The sequence below is a fragment of the Aythya marila genome (genome assembly GCF_965140915.1).
Source record: "Aythya marila genome assembly, chromosome: 4".
Classification (NCBI taxonomy): Eukaryota; Metazoa; Chordata; class Aves; order Anseriformes; family Anatidae; genus Aythya; species Aythya marila.
This window is the reverse complement of record NC_139045.1, coordinates 2,770,837-2,789,961: the sequence shown is the minus strand read 5'-3', so window position 1 is coordinate 2,789,961 and position 19,125 is coordinate 2,770,837. Positions and strand designations below refer to the sequence as shown.

Genomic DNA, 19,125 nt, shown 5'->3' with positions numbered 1-19,125 from the left:
TCTAACAGAGCTGCGTGATTTACACTAGAATATAAGACATTGGAGATTTCCTCAAAGAACATACCTCATAAAGATAAAGCTTTATATACTGGCAAAAATTTCCACCCCAGGGAAGGTGAACCAGCTTCTAAATACATAAATATAGTCTGCAATATAACTTTCTCCCTCTTTAGGATAGCAAAAAAAGGTGTTGCTGTCCATTTCCAAGTGTAAATGAGATCTAGGTGAAACCGTCATTGCAATTACTAGATCATGGAAGCATATTACAGAGTTTCAAGTGTTATTTTAAATGCATCAAATTGGTTTTGTAATAACCAAATGGTTACCTGACAAGGCTACTTGTGGAACTGTTCTCAGAGCCCACATTATCCATGCAAGACAAACTGTACTTAGCACTAGATGTAAAGGAAAATGACAAGGGAGTTTTGAGTAGACCTTCTGGAAGCTCTTTCCATCACCCACCTACTAGAATCACCGAAGCTCTACTAATCAGAACTACTAATGCTATTTTTATTTGGCTCAACATTGTCTAGATGAGTGGCAGCGATGCTATTTTCCTATCGGCTCCTATGTTAGTGAGAATAAAACACCGAGACTACTTTTAGTGGTCACTGCTAGTGCAACAACATTCCAAATTTGAAAAAAACAAACAAACAAACAAACAAAAAAAAACACAACAGCACAAGCAATTATTAGATGCACATTTTCAGAAAGGGACAGATCGTTGCCTGCCAACATCACAGTACAGATTTCATCCACAAGTCCTGACCAACTTGAACTCTCCCTGAATTTCAGCCTAGGCTAGTTGAAGGTATCACCCTCAAAATCCTCTGCTTGTTTTGGCCCAGGATGCAGAGTTACAAACATACCAACAGAATTACTGACATCATTTGAATCATCTGCTCATCATAAGGAGACGGAAGACAGCTCTTAAATCAGCCCACCGTACTTTGAATTTCTGTAGTCTTCCCAGGAACAATTCTCTGATTTAGCTCCTGATGTTTAAGGGGTGGCCATTGGAAAAGCACACAAGACTGAAAAATAAAAAATGCTATTTCCTAAAACAAGCTTCAAAAATCAGAAGTTAAAGGAAATATTTGATCTTTCATTGTAATTTCTTTGGCAGAGGGTACAAGACAGCCATCTGCCATTTTAATACCATTGCTTCCCCATCTGTCCTTGGCACTGTGCTACTGCATAAATTGAACAGTTTAACAAGTTATTCTTTAAAGTTAATTCTACTGAGAAAATGAATCAGGAAAATGCAACTCAGAGGAGGAATTATGTATCATTAAGTTTTCATCAAGCAGCCCACCACGAGAGCACAACATCAATCCATTAGCAAGTGTTGGCCATGACAGCGGTGATCAACGCAGCAAAAAGCTGCCATCACAGTAAACAACTGCACTGCCCTACCCTGGGCCCTGACAGACTGGGGGATTGTGATGAAACTTGTAATTCAACCATCAGATAAAGGCACTGCTCATCAGGGTTTCCTCTCAGATTTCCACCTTGTTCTTGTCCCACAGGTTCACAGGCTTCTGCCACAGATGATTATAAGGGCATTAGAAGTTTTTACTAAGCAGCTGCACACCAGCTTTCCAACTACCACCTCTGCAGCAGAAAAAGAGGATTTCAGAAGAACAACCATTTCTGAATTCTTTGATTTTCAAAGAATTTACTAAGGCATACTCTTCCCAAAACCTGTTGTCGCCGAACTGCTATAAGGATCACTGCTTGCTATTTGTCAAAACACTAATGCTTGCCATTCTAGACTTTCTTATTCCTGGGGTGTGAGTTTTTATTTTGTTATTGTTGTTATAGTGTGTGTGTGTGTGTTTTTCCTTTTGAGAAGAAAAACAGTGATTTCCAGGTAATGACAACAGACTGAGATGAAACAAATGATTGGAAGATTTGTTTTTAGCTAAACTTCCAAATACACTCGAAGGGTTGTAAACTTTTCAATATTTTTGGTTTGTTTGCTTTTCTTTTTTGGCTAAAACTAAATGAAGTGACAAAGGTTGATGTTTCAATTACACACAGCACTTCAGAGCCCAGTAAAATGCTATAAGCAGGCAACAAATCTGTAACTAATTACTCAGGCCTTTGCACAGAGCTAAATTTTTTCACCATCTTTAAAAATGGCTTTTCCCCTTTTATCATCAACCTTTTCAGATTTCCAAGTCAATTAAAGGAAGAACATTACAAGTATTCAAACCAACTCTGAGAACTTGATGACAGGTTTGACAACATCGCTCACTCCTGCGCAGCCTTTTATTTTTATATTAAGCAAGAAAGCTTAGTCATTAAGGAAAACTTCAAGTGCATTTGCAATTCTTAGCACTCAGCAATCCACCTCAAAATATCGCTTTATTTAATATGAAGTAGTGACAAACCACCTTATTCAGCTGTTTCAGAGAAAGTCTCACAAAAACCTTAAAAGTCTTCCCATTCTAATAAGGTAAAGGTATCACTGTAAATATACAAGTGAAAGTTATACAATATTACAGAATCTTATTCTGCTTTATATTTGATGTGAGATCTTTCAAGATAAACCTTCAACAGCTTACTACAGAATACAAGCAGCAGATGTTTCTTCTCCTCAGTGCAGTTTTCAGTAGCTCACGTGCTAGAATGACCAGATAATGGGATGCTAGAATAATATTTTATCTTTTTGAAAAAGCAAAATTGCCACCAAAGAATCCGGTTAAATAACCATCACACTTGCCAGATAAAATGGCCTGCTTTCCCTCTCCTCCCCCTACAGATCTTCAATTCTTGAAAAACAAACAAAACAACAACAACAACAACAAAAATAACCACCAAACACACCAAGATCTTCTCTCCTGGTGATCACTACCCATCATGCCAATGCTCCCTTTTAACAAGGCCTCATCTATCTGAAACATAGCCCAACCTCACACACTGTAAAACAGAAGAGCCCCCAGGACACCAACAGATCCCAGTTGGCCACACATACTCTTTTGGTGTGATCAGGGATAGGTTAAAACAAATTCAGAAAGAATAATTAAAATTTAAGCAGTATGGGTTTCTGTTAGGAATGGGAAAATGTGACCATGAAAGAAAACTGACCTTCAGAAAACACCGCCACATGCTGAGGCTAAGTTTACAGTATTAGCGCAGGCTTGAGTTCAAGGAATGAGTGTTAAATAAAAACACAGTAAATCTAAATTCAGAAACACACTTGTAGTTCTACAACTGTTAGAGTTCTGGTATAAGCATACAAATTGCAGTGTTACTAACTGCACATTTAAGGTGCTTAAATGCTGTACCTGAAATTATTTTGGTCAAAATGTATGCAAGAATTGAAATATATCCAAACCTAAGCATGTTAAACTCACGTAAACATTTATTTTAAATAAGTCTCTTCTGACACTAACTACAAGATCTTTTCTAACACAGAAAAGGAAAATACTTCAAGCAAAAATAGGAAAAAGATGGTATAAAGTAGTCAGACTACCCTGTAATGAGGTTATAAGGGCCCCATCTCATAAAGAGGTGTAGTAACAATTTCAATCCAAAACCAAACAAAAACCACAACAACAAAACACCAAACCTGGACATACCAAGCTCAGAGGACTACTTTATAAGCCTTTTCAAGCATGGGATACCTGCTAACCATGGTTCTCAAACTAGAAGCTATTTAACACCTTAACAAAATTAGTAGAATAGGTTTGCCCGAGAAGGATGTATGAATAGCACAGAATCTGAAACTATCTGTATCCTTTTATTATCTCACCAGAAGTTGCTAAGGATACAGGTACCAGACTAAACAAGATCAGGTTACAGCACTTGAAGAAAATTATTGCCCATGGGTGGAATTTCCTCACTGCATACAGTTAAGGCTGCCACAGTTGCAAAATATAACATGTTACCTTAAACATCGCCTATTTAGGTTCTGAGACCAATGCACATGCACAGCTTCTTCGGCATTCCTTCATACACTCTCTTCTTGGCACAGAAACGATCGTTACATTAAGAACATGGAAAAAAAATACCATCAAAGACCTACCTAAAACATCAAATGCAAATGCTCGCATTCTGTGCAAGCAGGCAAGACCAAGAGCACGTTTATTCTGCAAATATCTAAAATTCACATGGATAGTTTTATATAGTTACATATCAGTGGCATGAAAACCTAGTGACCTTCTGGGTAAAAACTAGCAGTAGAATTCCCAAAAGAGTTGACAAATAAACAATTTCTGCAGTTTGGTTGGTTTGTTTTACACACCTGCCTTGATTTGGGGGGCTGTTTTGAGCAATTTGGTAGGTGTTGTATATATTCTCATGCTGAAAATACACTAATATAATACAACCAAAGAGAAACTTCCTTCCAGTCACAGCCCAGATTATTCAGTAACTGTGCTATGAAATACTGGACTCAGTTAGGTCAATTTTAGATAACTGACCTTCAGTGAGTTACTAAGACTTTCCCATGTAATGAAATTAGGTATATAGCTTTGCTCACATTCCCACATTCCTGTTTTATATGCAGAATTTGCATGGTCTGCACAATACTTAAGAGATGTAAAGAATATGGATCTGGTTCAATTCACTGTTTTGCTCTCAAAGTCTAGTAATATTAACAATTACTTGGTTACTAAAGGACTCAGTGCTAATTCTAAACCACCATAGGCTTGTTTCACATCTCTGTTTTGTATCTCGATACTGGAATCAAGCTACTCTCCTTTTTCCCCCCATCTGTAAAACTACGTCCTGTAGTTTGTAACATGTCCTAAAAGGAAACATAAGTCTTTGTACAGACCTCTTTCCCTTCCTCCTCCTCTATAAGGATCATCTGGGACAGCGAGAATCCCAACAGACTAATCAAAACACTTTACCAAAAATAATGGGAGTTGGTTGTTTTGCTTTTTAATGTCTAGCATCATTATTAGATTTATTAGATGACAAACCCAACGTCAAGGGAATCACTCCTACTGCTAGAAACTGAAATCAATTGACCTAGAAATATTTACAAAAGCAAGTAAGCTCAATACTCCATCCGTTTAAATACATACATCCCATATTAAAAATAAAAGTTACTCAAGCTTAAAAAAAGCAAACAACACATCACTTTAATATCACTTTATGTGATGCCTTCTAGTTTGTTATTACTAATTTTTGTTTTGTTTGAAAACTTATTTCATAGCATTTAATTAAAAGACTATTTTTCCGTGTAGGAAAGTAAATGTGACATATGCAACCCAGGCACCGATGTCATGAATGCTTACATGTTTGTAATATTATGTTAGTTGTCATGTAATCTCTATTGCTAAACAAATGCCCTGGTTCATTTACATAAAACTACCTTACTTACAATATCAAGTTGCAGAGGCTTGATACAATTACAATAAACATTTCTGTTCAAAAAAAAAAATAAACCATCACCACAGCTCAAATTTTTATAACCAGCTAGCCCACTTGTCAGAAGCTCTAAGTATATTTTATGCTAGAACTGGAACTGACACTGAGCGTCCAGCTCCCATGGGAAGTAGAGGGCAGTGAGATGCCTTACTCAGCCCAGTCTCTGCCAGCCCTGCTCTGAGCAAACACTCCAGCAGTGTTACTTCTAAGAAAATAATGGACATGCAATGCACTCAGAAAAAAAAAAAAAGTCCCACCAAAACCCCACACCTTAAAAGCCACACTGGGCTAATTAGGCTTTTTTTTTTTTTTTTTTTTTTTTTTTTTTTACACACTACATTTTATTGACTGAACCATTCAACAATTAGCAACATTTTGAAATTAAGTTTCAATTTAGGGTGTGAATCAAGACAACTTTTTTCTTAAAAAAAAAAAAAAAAACAAACAAACAATGCTGTTTTAAGTACATTTACAGAGATTGTCTTCACGTTCTTCAGCTGTTATGTTAAACAGATGAGCATCTGTGGTTGCAGAAACAAAAGTCAACGCTCAACAAGAACTATTCCCAATTTAGCTTCATTTCATGTAGCTATTTTCATAGCAGTTTCCACTTGACCTTGCACAGAGGTGAAAGTAATGGCAGGCTACAGAAAGCTATTATGTCAGAAACTGAATAACATTCCTGTGATGGAAAGAACTAGTTTTTGACGTACCTCTCAAATACTCATGATCTTGAGAAATAGCATATTTTTTTTATTTTTTATTTTTAAAAAGGATCTACCTATATCAATGTGTATCAGTTACCTGTTGTGTACAGGAAGACATTTAAAACATCCTGTGGATTTTCCAAGCAAGAATCAATTGCTCCTGTAAGGGTCAATTCCTTAAAATGTAGGAACAAAGAAAACGTGAAATCTAGGGATTAGTGAAAAGGGAGATTTCCTACCAATTTCAAAGCAACTCTCGGTAACTGGTAAAAGGGGTGACAGAAAGCACGGTGATGAAGGGGAACACTGAAGTGAAATTGCTAAAAAAGTTACTACAAATACAAATCTCTGAATCCACCTTAACATTCTGTATGCCCCACTACTAAGGTGAATAGGCACAACAACTGCAAAAAGAAGTACTCTATTAACACACAGTAGGAACTGGATTAATCCAAAGACTGAAATCATAATAAGTGGGAGAAAATTCAATAGCAAGAAGCTCAGACTATCAGTTCATATTCTGGGGACTAAACGTTGTGCTATTACAGGGAGTGCTCATCAGCTTCAGGGGAAAAGAGATGAACGACAAGGAATCCCTAAACCAGAAGAACAACACAAAGCACCACCAAAGTACATCTGCCAAATGCATCTGTGAACACAAGTCCTGGCATTTACCAGACGAGATTCTCCCATGGAGATACAGGTGATTACTCAAGCCACTCATGAGACCTCACCTGAATACATAGACTCCAGTCAACAGTAGACTAAGTCAACTCCAACCCCGTGTTCCAAACATCCGTATACAGAAGTTAGCATAGAACAGAGCACATGTAAAAAGAATGGCTCCTGAAATGGCAAGTAAGGAAGCTAAAAGGACGCTAAAGGAAGGTAAAAGAAGGTGGCTGTTAAGGAAAGAAAGAATGGAAACAAGAGAGCCCTTCAGAAATACAGATGAAAGATGAAGAATTCTCTGAAGGACAATATAGGCACAGATGACAAAAACCATCCACGAATACATTTGAGCTATAGAAGACTTCTAACTGAAAGTTAGAAGTACCAAATTATCTCTTCAGTAAAGCAAAAAGGAATAACCCCCTCAACTCCCCAGTTGCGACAGAGCTTGATTACTTAATGAGATGGTTTATTCTGCTGAAGGACTCAACTTCACTTCAGATATCACTTCAATTTTATTCCGTTTTTTTTCCAGCCCCATGTGGTCTGATGCTCATGTTTTCTTATCCTGTAGAAATCTGTGGAAAAAATGTGCTTTGAAAGTACAAGGTATCTGTTTTAGTTAGACTGAATCTGTCACTTGGAACAGGGAAAACAAAAATAGACCACTGATAAAAAAAAATCTGACAAAAAGCAGGACTTTCATATGGAGTACTGCTAAATGACCAATTCCTACCATTCAAAACTTTCTTCCAGCCTCATTCAGTTTAAGCAAAAAGACAGTTGGGGATGGAGAAAAATCAATCATTTATAGTGGATAAAATAGATGGTTTTTTTCCACTATGTTGTACTTGAAGGAATGTGAAAGTTGTTGAGATCTAACAACTAAAAAGCCTCCCTCCGCCTGTTACAGATTAGAAACACACTAATTTGTAGGTCCTTGTCCATGTCCCCTGATGTTTTCCCAAAACCATCTCCGATACCTATTGAGCTTACCACTATTTGTGCACAAGGTTAGCTGGGTTACCAACCTGACCCCCCAAATATGTGAAAGGTTAATGCACATCTCCTAGGAAGATGGATGGAACACACATAAGCAGCTTCTACTCTGGGAAAATGAATCTCATTAGTATACATGTTTTGATTAACATGACATTGAAAGCAATTTATTACTTAATTTAGATAGATAAATCATATTAGCCACAAATAAACAAAAATTTGAAGACATCTATTCTTACCCTCATTACAAGTAAAATTACATTAGTTAATAAGTCTTTTAGCATGAAACATTTTCCTACAGCAAACAAGCTGCCTGGGTATACATCAGGTCTGCCAAGCTCTGCCGGATCTTTTTCTGCATCTAAAGTACACACCCCTTTACCACTGGCTTTTTTTTTTCTTCTTTTTTCCTTCCTTCTGGAGTGAGCAACAAGAAATGTTCTTAACATGCTAAAATTTACTAATTATAAATGAGGAGTATCAGCAAGAGCACTGTGGAAAGATGCAAAAATTTAACAGAAAAAAACTTTTTTTCCCCCTTCCCTTTTGGGATAGTGATACTAAAAACAGCCTTGGAAAAAATGCTTTCTTATGTCATGATCAGAAGGGCATTGAATCCCACGTGCATACATCAATGCAATCCTAATCACTATTTCATAGCTGTCCACACTGCATAAAGAAGGCATCTACTAAGCAATCTATCTTATACCTGAGTTTCAGTTTTAATTTTAAAAGCAGCATATATGCTGTACAAAAAGCACCAAGAATGTGATATTTATATTTTCTAGGCTCTAGTGTTTCATAAATAACCAGTGCATATAGTTTTGAGGGCTGTTTTCTGCAGTCTCTTTGCATCTTGGAAGTGCTTAATATTTTTGACATCTTTCTATAAAAGAATGTGGAAAAGAAGTCTTTAACTCAGTTTTAAAAACCAACATTCAGCAGCACCCAGAGCTGCCCCAAGAGAAATGGAAGGTCATCTGCCCTGTAGTTCAAAGTCTTCCCTGCAATGCAGCACCACAGCAACAGAACTCTGACAACACTGCTTGATGTTTTAATTGAACATAAAATCTGTCTTCACGTACTGAAGGATATGAATATAATCAGCCAAATGAATACGGCTTTCCAAGAAACCTCTGAATTTGGTGACTATTTATTCTAGTGAGCAATAGCCTGTTAAAACCATTCTTACAGCGGGTCTCCCAAACCAAAACCATACCTAATCACTGGCTTGAAATCTGCTACACAATACAAATAACTTCAAGACCTCCCTTGACTGATTAAATCACAAACCTATCTCTTCAAGAGGTTAAAATTTAAATGAAAGCTTAGGCTTGGCAAATCCCATCAGAATGTCAAATATGGATATTATGTAGGAACCCCATCTGTTCGTGCAGCTACATGAATATGCAACGTGACTGTTGCTGCAACGCTTGCATTCACATTGCGGAAAATTTACAAGTAAGCAGAAGCAGTTCCCGACTATAATTAAATCAGGAACAAAGTTCTGAAAACACATGCAATAGGCTTCTTGCTACAAACACGAGCTTTGAACACTGCAGGTTTATGTTTCTCTTCCTCTCAGCTGTTGAGATGATGAAACTTTATAGCAGAGGTGTGTTATCCTTTCCACTTACACTGAGGGCTGTTAATCTTCCTCCCTGGACAAGGTACGCCGTACTTTGCAGCACAGGGACAGGAAAACAAGGGGAAAACCACCTTCTGCCACATGACACGGAGCACTCCCCTAATGCTATACAAATCTATGTGTGTGTCCTTAATGGTCTCCAAGGCTGCTGGCCACCGGGCTAGATGAGTTGTTCTGAACATTGCCTGCAGCCAACACACAAAACAACCCTGAACCAACTTTCTTATCAGGGTTTGATATTTTCTTCAGTCTGTCTCACACCTGCCAAAATTCACACGTGCTCTCTCAATCCAGCAACTATTCAGTTTACCCCATCTTTTTTTTTTTTCCGCTTATAGATCAGGTGCTGAAATTTTCAATTTTGCACATAAAAATCTCCGACTAAGGATGCATAGTTCTACATTTATTTGCTTGTATGTAACTGCAGCCATCCTTTCAACTGCCCTGCCAACCATGTGTTGGCAGAATAAAAAGTGACAGGAAGAGAGCATTTGGGATAAGGGGAAGGCTGTCCTCCTGACAACCCAATTGATTGATTTGGCTGTAACTGATCAAAAGAAACCACATGGCAAGTCATTAACTTTTTCAACAAGCGTGCTCTACATTCAAGGTGAAAGAGACTGCCAAAACATAAATTAATTCTGTTTTTATGGATGCCAGACATTTCTCTTGGAAAGCATCACCAAGATGTTAGCTTCTTGTAGCAGTATATAAACTCTTGGATAGTTGTAAAAATAAAGAGTTGTAAGCATAAAAAGATGCCTCCTATCACAAGATGAAATGATTCATCTTGACCAGCAAATATCCACAGCAGCACATTCCCATTATTAAATAAAATATATTGTTACTTTTTATTTTTATTTTTTTTAACCTGCATACCTTACTTTCCCAGTTTCCTCTGAAATATTTGCTATTTACTGCAAGTCAGGAATTCATGTAATAAATGCTACGAGAAATCACTAGGTAGGAAAAGTTACTTTCTATTAAATACAACCAACCTAAACAAACAGCTGCAGAGACTGATCTGTGATAGCTTGTTCGGTATATTAACTGCCATTCTCCAGACTTTAAAAACCTAATTACAAAAAACAAATACATGCTGTAGCACAATTTATGCTTCTCAAATTCCACTAAAGAGGCCCTGGATTAGGATAAAAGCTAAATCAGATGTATTTGCAAATTTGATTAAGTTCCTTCTCTTCCCGCTGTGTATTACTCTTGGCTATAGCTCATGCTTTTAACCTGTGGCATGTATAGAAGCAACAGATTCAAAAGAAATTGAGTAAATTCTCACTTGAGCAGCATAAATCCAGCAGCTTCCAATCAAGTGCAACAGAAATCAATGGGGCTGCAAAACTTTAAGATAAGTTTTACAACTCAAACAACCGAAACTCAGTGAATTTTACAAGCTGACAACATAGAGAACTATACTGGATAACAGCACAACTATCTTTCGTGGAAGAAAATACCAAAACCACGTCACACAGATTCTCCACTCTCTCCAATAACCATGCACAAGACGTTTCTCACAATGCTAGGATTAAACAGAGAAGGAGTTTGCACAAACATGCACACAAAGACATACACAGAACTCTACACATAGAGAAATAAACAGACAGATTGGATTCCTGTGTCTCTCCAAGACATAGCAGGTGTTTCTTCAAATTCAAGGCATAGTTATTTTTAATAAAGAATTAAACAAAAGGAGCTCCTATCCTTAAGTTTGTTTTTTGATCTCTATATAATTTTTCAATCAACAGGTAAGTTATGCTTTCCAGATAAGCTTTTAAAATCCCCACATTATCCTTACAAAGCATTTGACAAATGTGCAATAAACTTATCTGAAGGAGGAAGCTGGACCCTGACATAGATAAACCCACTGAAACACTGTGGCCTACATTTCTAAAGAGGTCAAATGAAGGACATTGACATGAAAAGCAGTATCTTGGCACTATTTACATTTCTAAAACAAAATATTTGAAATTTTGTCTCAGATCTTCCAGAAACCAGTATATTTCTAAGTTGCTGTCAATAACAACAGATGTAAGTTACTTAAATACCTCAGCTGACCTGTGGTTTCCAACTGCAGTACACATAAACCAATGTTTTCTATGTACAGTCCTACGTGCAAACGGACAGAACAATAAAGCTGAAGTGTTTACCATTCTGATTATTTCCTTGTTTTCATCTTTGACCATAATACTTAATTTGGAAGTACAATTTGGAGAAAAATCACAAAGCGCTTCCAGAGAACACAGTTTCTCTCAGACCAGGAAAAAGGGAAGAAATAATAATAATAATAATAATAATAATTAAAAAAAAAAAAAAAAGAAAGAAAGAAAGAAAAAAACACACCCCAAAACTACTCAGGTTCAAAATCTGAATGCCTTCACTCACCTACCATACCTCCATTCAGTCCATATTTTCCCCCTATGAATAGCTCTCCTCCCTCCCCTAACAGAAGTAATGAGAAGCAGTTCTGGAAGTGCAGCTATTCAGACATGCAGTTAAATCTTTAGTTTGCAGTAAATGAACATACAAAGTAGAGGCACAGGTCAGTGCCAGAATTGACAACTTTTAACAGAAAATGGGAGGAAAGAGGTAGCCAAATAAATTCCAGAGAAATCCTTTGTTGTTAACATTTCAGTGGAAGAGATCTAAAAGCAGAGAGGGGGTCCAGGCCAAAGCAGCGATGAAACACAATGAAAGAAAATAGGAAGCTCCCAAGAGAGCCAGATGCATTCAGCTGATTCATAATTGTAGGCATGTTTAATAATCTTGTGAGTTGGAACAGAAAAAACTCTCCCTTTTTTCTTCCCTATTGAGCTTGGTCAAACTCTGATAGATGATGCCAATGCTTTTAACTCCCTCTGCTTCCCCCCGAGTTATTTTACATATTGGATTTGTGTCATGTTTCCATTGCAGTCAATAGCTAACCTGAAAATTGAAGCGTGTGAAAGTAATCTGTAAATATTGTTTTTAGAGTTTCACTTCAAATTGTGAAGCTGCATGTTGAGGACATTTCTGTAACGTGTGCGAGGAGAACAGCACTGTAGTGTACTAGAACTCCCCCCCTCTCACCTCACCTCCCCACACCTAGGAGTCTTTTAAAGCCACTGCAGTTTTCACCTTTTTGAGTACATACCTCCCAGTACAAACAGCAGCAACAAGCTGTAAGGATAACAAGAGCGATATATGCATCTTTAAGTTCTAATGCAATTCATTTAAAGCCCATCAGCATATGAACTATAAAAAGAATCTCCTTTCCTGACAAGGAAAATGAAGGCTTTGCAAAGAAAAAGAGAATTGATATTATAGAAATTATATATTTGCTATGGGTAATTTACGTATCAACTAACAGGAAAAAATAATTTGAAATCTAGTGTAAACTGTTAGAATAATTTTCTACCAACTAACACTCATCACAATTATTTCCAAGTCCTCATTTGTATCAGTATTTGAAAGCTCTTTCGGATTTCCACTAAAAGCAAGAAATTGCAAAAGCTCCAAACCTTTAAAACAGAATACCCGTTTAACAATGAGAGAGCCACTAGACTGTTACATTACTGTAATCTGCAATTGAAACAAATACTTGCAGGTAAACACAAATGTACCCACGTTAAGTCAGAAGATCTATGTCAGACTGAAAAGAACGTCACGACTAAGCTGAAAGATAGAAAGAGCACCAGCATTAACAAAGGGCAACCGCATCAGTAGGTAAGGCTTAGGTATTACGGAAGAATATTGTAAAGTGTACTTTTAATACGTGGAGAAAAGCGACCATACTGCTACTTGACGTGCAATTAAACTGACAGACTGGAAATCTTGCTCTCACAAAGCTGAGATGTGCTTCACAGGCAACTAAATGCCCTCAAGGAGCATACTGTATGTGTGGGAAAAACTTCAAGTGTACTTAAGAACAGAAATTAACATTAAAAAAAAAAATACACGTGTTATAATAAACTTGCACAGGTAAATGCTTCAGAGATTAAGATCTTTAGCTAGATGAGGAATCCTAGCAGGATTATGCAAAACTGCCTTCTTCTGCTGTAGAGTACAGGCAGCCTTAATACATCTTGCCTTCTGTAAAACATATGGCACTGCCTAACACACAGTACCTGGCTGACTCCATGAAATGTTAGTCCACTGACACAACAAAAACGTTTTTCTCTCTGTATCACAAAAAAACATGCTGAAAAATACTACCCTGTATATTTCATATGCCATTCACTTCCCCCGTGTATTTTAAATCACTTTAGGGATCGTGAAGTGCTCTACTTGGACTGCTTTAGACACAGAAATACCCTTCCTACAGCAAAATTAATCAGTATTGCCACTAAAATACTGCTCCAAAAAAAAAGGGGGACTGTGTGTGTGGTCTTCAGCCTCCTCACCCATGAGAGCTTGTTGCAAGGAAGTGCAATTGTCACTTTTTTTTTTTTGTCACAAATTGTCACAAAGGAGGTCATACGCAGTCACCAGCTTAAAAGAAACACTCTGTTCTTTGACTAACAAGATGCTGAAACAATTTGGGAAGTTTCCTACCAAGAAGGAAGATAAATAACCAGCAAAGCCTCCAAGGCTTATAGCTCAAAAGCTCAGTGGAGCTAATGGAAAGACTGGTCCCTGAAAGATCAGGAGAGCAGTGGACAAAAAGGGATAACCTCCGGCTGATTCCTACATTGCTCTTACTAATGCGGATGTCCATCAACAAAGTGGCTCACATTTCTGCTGCAGCCATCCAAGGGCTGGGAGAGGTGTGTCTAAGCAGTATTTACAGAAGCACCCTAGAAAAGAAAATCACCCACTTCTCACAGATGCCATCAGATTGCCATCAAAGGCATGGGGCTTTTGGCCACTACAAAGCAAATCTGAAGATGAGCAGTAGCAAAATTACAGCCACTCAAAATACATTAGTAACTGACCTTTTCAAGTCTGATTAGAGAAACAAACACTTTGGGATTATTTTTTTTTTCAGTCAGAAGAAGAGATTCAAATATGTTAAGAAAATGGGTCTGTTCATGAAATCTGTTTGGATCAAAGCCAAAAGACTCTCTCTCTCAAAAAAAAAAAAAAAAAAAAAAAGATAAAAGGTGTACAGATAATAACAAAAAATAAGAGCATTATTTTTGCATTTTGTCCACACAGGGAAAAGTCACCTCACATTTCACTTTTATCTACATTGCTTTCTACACAAGAAAAACACTAAAAAGCAGCCTAAAACAACACAATTAAGAAACTGAGTCATGAGATAATTCCCATGACTTCATCAGCCAAAATGATAACAAACCCCAAACCGGCATACATTCTTCACCCTATTCCAAGTTTTCTGTGTGCTTGCTCACTACTGCACTTAATTTTACAAGGGTATGCTATGTAACTTCCCCACACACACTTCCTAAAATGAGCAGCATAATTAAATCATGCAATCTTGTCTTGAACATACCCTATTGATACAAAATTAGCTGCTGATATTCTAACATGAATTTAATACTTAAGTTGACTCAGTAAAGAAAAACTCAGAGCACAGCAGGTGTAAGTAACTGGTCATCAATTTAAAAGCACAGAAGTTACTTTGCAAAAATGGGCAGCATAGCTTCCTTTTCCCTCCAAATTAAAACGAGAGCCTGCACCTCTGCATGCAATTACTCTGAAGTTTCCCTGTAGCTATGCAAGGAAACAGAAGAGAACACACCTTCACTGGCATAAGTCTACGATGAGCTCAGTTCCTGTTTAGGAGGACTACTAGAGGGAAGGATACAAATAGATCTCTAAGAACATTTGTGGCTGGGGTGAAGGAGCGTTAGGGAAAAATATATTTTTATGACTGGGCTTTTTCCCATTAAATCATTTTTAATCATTTTAAATGATTTAATGATAAGCACATGAAGTTTTCCTTAGTCTTGACTCCCCCGTATCACACATCAAAATGGCTTTTCTTCAATCTTGCAAGCAAGAAGGCTCAAACTTGGCATTGTGCTCCAAGGAGTTGCACAGAACCAGGCCTGTACACGGGATGCACATTTTCAAAGTAAGAACCTCCAACTCTGTTCACAGATGATGCTCACCCAATGAATTGTTCATATTCACATTATAATCTGTATTTCAACTAAGAAATATGAAACGAAAATGAACTGCTACCTCATCATAAAGCAGTTCATATGGAAACAGAATGAAACTTACAATTTAGATAGTAGGTAAAATGTAACTTAAGTTGTAAGCTGTTACCAACCCTGGCAAGGTATCACAGTTAGAGGATTATTAATGTTGGGAGTTTTTGCACTGTAAGTGATCACCTTCTGCAACTGAAGAACTGCCTAGCAGGAATCTGAAGACCTCTGCACAAAGCTTGTTCTTCAAAAGGTGCTTAGCAGATGTCTCAACAAAGTAAATGAATAATTATATTAAAAAAATAATAATCCAGAAATATGTGAAACAAACATGGGAATGGATTCACTGTATTCATGGACTTTGCATCACATGTGTGAAGAGAAGAAATGGTATTTCGCAGTCCAGTTATCAATCTTTAAAGTATAGCCCCTTACTTTACGGGCTTACATGTTAAACCTGTAGAAAAATCTCTGCTTGAGTTATGCCTCATTCCATCTGATCAGCTAAATTCTCACCAACTTGCTTCCACTCATGAATGGATTACACCAAGGACCAACTTCGTCCTGCCTGAACAGTCAGAGAAGTACAAAAACTGAAACTTGAGAAGCAGTACGTTCCAAATGATGAATTCAAAGGTAGACTTAACATTTATATTAATTTAGCCTAGCTTTCAATATTTTATCCCATTAGATGTAAAAACTATGGCACATGAATAATCTGGGGCTTATCTTGCTACAGCTTTTCGTGTTGAAAGACACCTTGATCTATAAAGTCATATAGACCTCGGAGATATATTTTAAGCATCAAAATTCAACAAATCATGTTATTGTTCTGACAAAAGGTTAATTTGTTCACGCAAAACTCTGAGAATACCTGATCTCAAATATCACTACTTTCTGAACCTTTCTCCTTTTAAACCTGTAACTCTGCAAAGAAGTATTCTCAATTTAAGTTTGAAAAATAACAGAAAAATCTGAAGACTAAAATTCAGCAAAAGGTAAAAAGCATGTTTTCTCATCCCTTTCATCAGCTGAAAATGAGAGCATTAACGTGATGCTGAAAGATCCCTTGCGCATGCTGTTACCAGCACGTGCCACAGGATCATAGGTGGTACTTTATGTGTAAATTTAATGAATTCATTCAGGCTGCTGTTGCCTGCAGTGACTGCTTTGTGTCAAAAGCAAACCAGAACATGAACATAGGTTTACACGGTGCCATTGCTTGCTTATTCACTTCCATGTTCTTTACCACACCACAAATTCATATCAAAACATAGATAACGTTAACAGAGAATAATCCATAATCCCTGACATCCTGGTACAATCACTTTGATGTGGATTTAACAAGGAATCGACATATCACCACTGAGGCTTGCTTTCAACAGCAACAACCCACAGTACACATATAATTCCCCGAGTATATCACAAAGACTCATGCATTGACACTGAAAGTATATAGGAAACATACACGTTATGGGGAAAGTACAAACATGTGGTGTAGCAGGCATTACTGTTGGGCTGTAACAGTGAAACACTGTATCACTTTATCAGAATGAGTTGGGTTCACAAAGGGTTATTTCATAAAATGGTAGTTTCCTTCCTATAGCATCTCATCACGAAGTTTAGTACAGGGTAGTAGATTACACTTTTCCTCCTGGATTCAGATAGGCCTTGATTTTCATTTTTAAATGCAATGGAAGCACTGAATTCAGTAGAGCTTTGACATACATTTAAAATAAAAACTGTAATGGAAACTTATTATTTCCCCCCCAAAAAAAATCAGTCTGCAAAATGCTTTCAGACTGATGTTCAAGCTATTTACATATAAAAAGAAGGAAGAAGTGCATTACTTTCAATTGCTTGAGAATTTGTACAGCTTTCCATTAAACGCTACAGCAACAACCACACACCTCCAGCATCAATCCACAAAACGTTTAATATTAAAAGCCAAGCCACAGTCTTACAGAGGATGAAAAAAGACACGTTATGAAAATTAATAACTTTAATTATCACGATTTGGTTCGGTTTTAGCGCTTCCCACAAGAATGCACAAAACAGGGAGGAGGCACCGTAAGCACTCGGTTAAAATATACCCACCCCTAGCCGAGAGCTTTTTGGTGTTGATGATTTTGGCAGCGTACTCTTGTCCTGTCGTAATTTTCATACATCTCCTCACGACCGAGAACGCCCCTCTGCAAACCAAGAAGCGGACAAAGTGTCAGCGGCACCGAAAAGGGGGGCTCCCTGCGGATACGATGGCAGAAGCGTTCTCGCGGATTTCAGCGAGCGGCGTGACGCCGACAAATTTTTAGAAAAAAATAAGAAAGAAACGAGAAAAGACAGAGAAGGGAGGCGTTTTGGGGCGTCGCTCGATATCGATTTTATTCCCCACAACGGCAAACTCGGGTCGGAGACGCGCGGCGGGGCGGCAGCCACGTCCACAGCCGGCGGGTTGGCCGCACAGCGGGGGCTGCCCGCTGCCGGTGCCCGTCCCCATCCCGGTGCAGGTCCCGGTCCCCCCCCCCTCCCCCGAGTCCCCCCCGTCTCCCCCCGCCCCAGCCGGGCGCCAACATGGCGCTGGCGGCCCCCCGCCGCCCGTTAACGGCCCCCGCAGCCCTCAACCGACGGCCGCGGAGGAGCGGGGCGAACCCCGCGGCACCCCCCGGGGCTCCCGGCCGCCTTCCCCCCCCCGTCTCCCCGCGCTTACTTCCCGAGCTCCTCGAAGAGCTGGTACTCGTCGGTGAACCTGGTGCAGGTGGCGGTTGAGGCCATCATGAGGGCGGGCGGCCGGCCGCCGGTGCCTCCGGCGGCCAGGGGCGGCGGAGGGGCTGCGCGCTGGGGCAGGGCTGGGCTGGGCGAGGCGAGGCGAGGCTCCGCCGGCTTCTCCTCCTCCTCCTCCTCCTCCTCCCCGTGACGGGGCTGCCTCGGCGCTCTCCCCGCCGCCCGCCGGCTGGTCCTCCCGCCGCGGCTCTCCCCTCCCCTCTCTCCCACCCCCTAGGAAAATAATAAAAAATAAATTATTGAATAAATAAATAAATAAAAGTGTATCCACGCAGAGGCGGCACCCCGAAACGGAAAGCAAAACCGCGGCTGGGAGCAGCGGCGGCGCCGCCGTGCCGCTCTCCCGGTGCCGTGCCTCCCCCTAGCGACCTGCGCCCGCCCCGTCGCGGCTCCCTGCTGCCGCCTCGCCGCCGGCTCGGCTCCACCCCCCCCCACACCCTCCCCGCGGTGAGCCGCGGCCCCGTCGGGGACGCTGTGGTGATGGCGAAGCGGGGAAGGGAAGAGAAGAAGGGGAAGGGGAGGGGGGGGGGAGCTGCTGCAGGGCGGCGGGCGGCGCTGCGCGCCCTGAGGAAACGGATGCACCTGCGGCCCGCTCCGCCGCGGCCGCCTGACGTCAAGCGCCGCCCGGTTGGCGCGGGGAGGGCGCTGGCTGCCGCGCGGCACGTGCGGGGCGGCGCCGCTCAACGGCCGCCAGCGGTCGCCGCCTCGCGGACGCCCTGAGGGGAGCCCTGAGGGGAGCGAGCCCCCGCGGTGCGCCCGTCGGAAGCCCGGGGTGTCGTTGTCCGCACCTCCCCGAAAGACACGCTGATGGAATAAAGCTTTC

The 19,125-nt window shown here is 39.8% G+C and overlaps 1 protein-coding gene across 25 annotated transcripts in view; it reads right to left on the bottom strand.

Moving 5' to 3' along the window:
* CAMK2D (calcium/calmodulin dependent protein kinase II delta) overlaps positions 1-18,654 on the bottom strand; it is a gene marked incomplete at its 3' end in the record, with an annotated part of 166,947 nt that extends 148,293 nt beyond the window's left edge. For 6 of the 25 annotated variants that reach the window (XM_082759637.1, XM_082759640.1, XM_082759633.1 and 3 more), the window contains exons 1-2: positions 18,229-18,649; positions 17,619-17,713 (exon numbers count right to left, since the gene is read on the bottom strand). In XM_082759637.1, the coding sequence (XP_082615763.1) occupies positions 17,619-17,713; positions 18,229-18,296 (163 nt within the window). In that variant the 5' untranslated portion in view covers positions 18,297-18,649. Of the gene's footprint in view, positions 1-17,618; positions 17,714-18,228 lie in introns of all 25 variants that reach the window. The other 19 variants (XM_082759652.1, XM_082759650.1, XM_082759642.1 and 16 more) reach the window with 7 other exon arrangements.
* Positions 18,655-19,125: the final 471 nt, after the last annotated feature.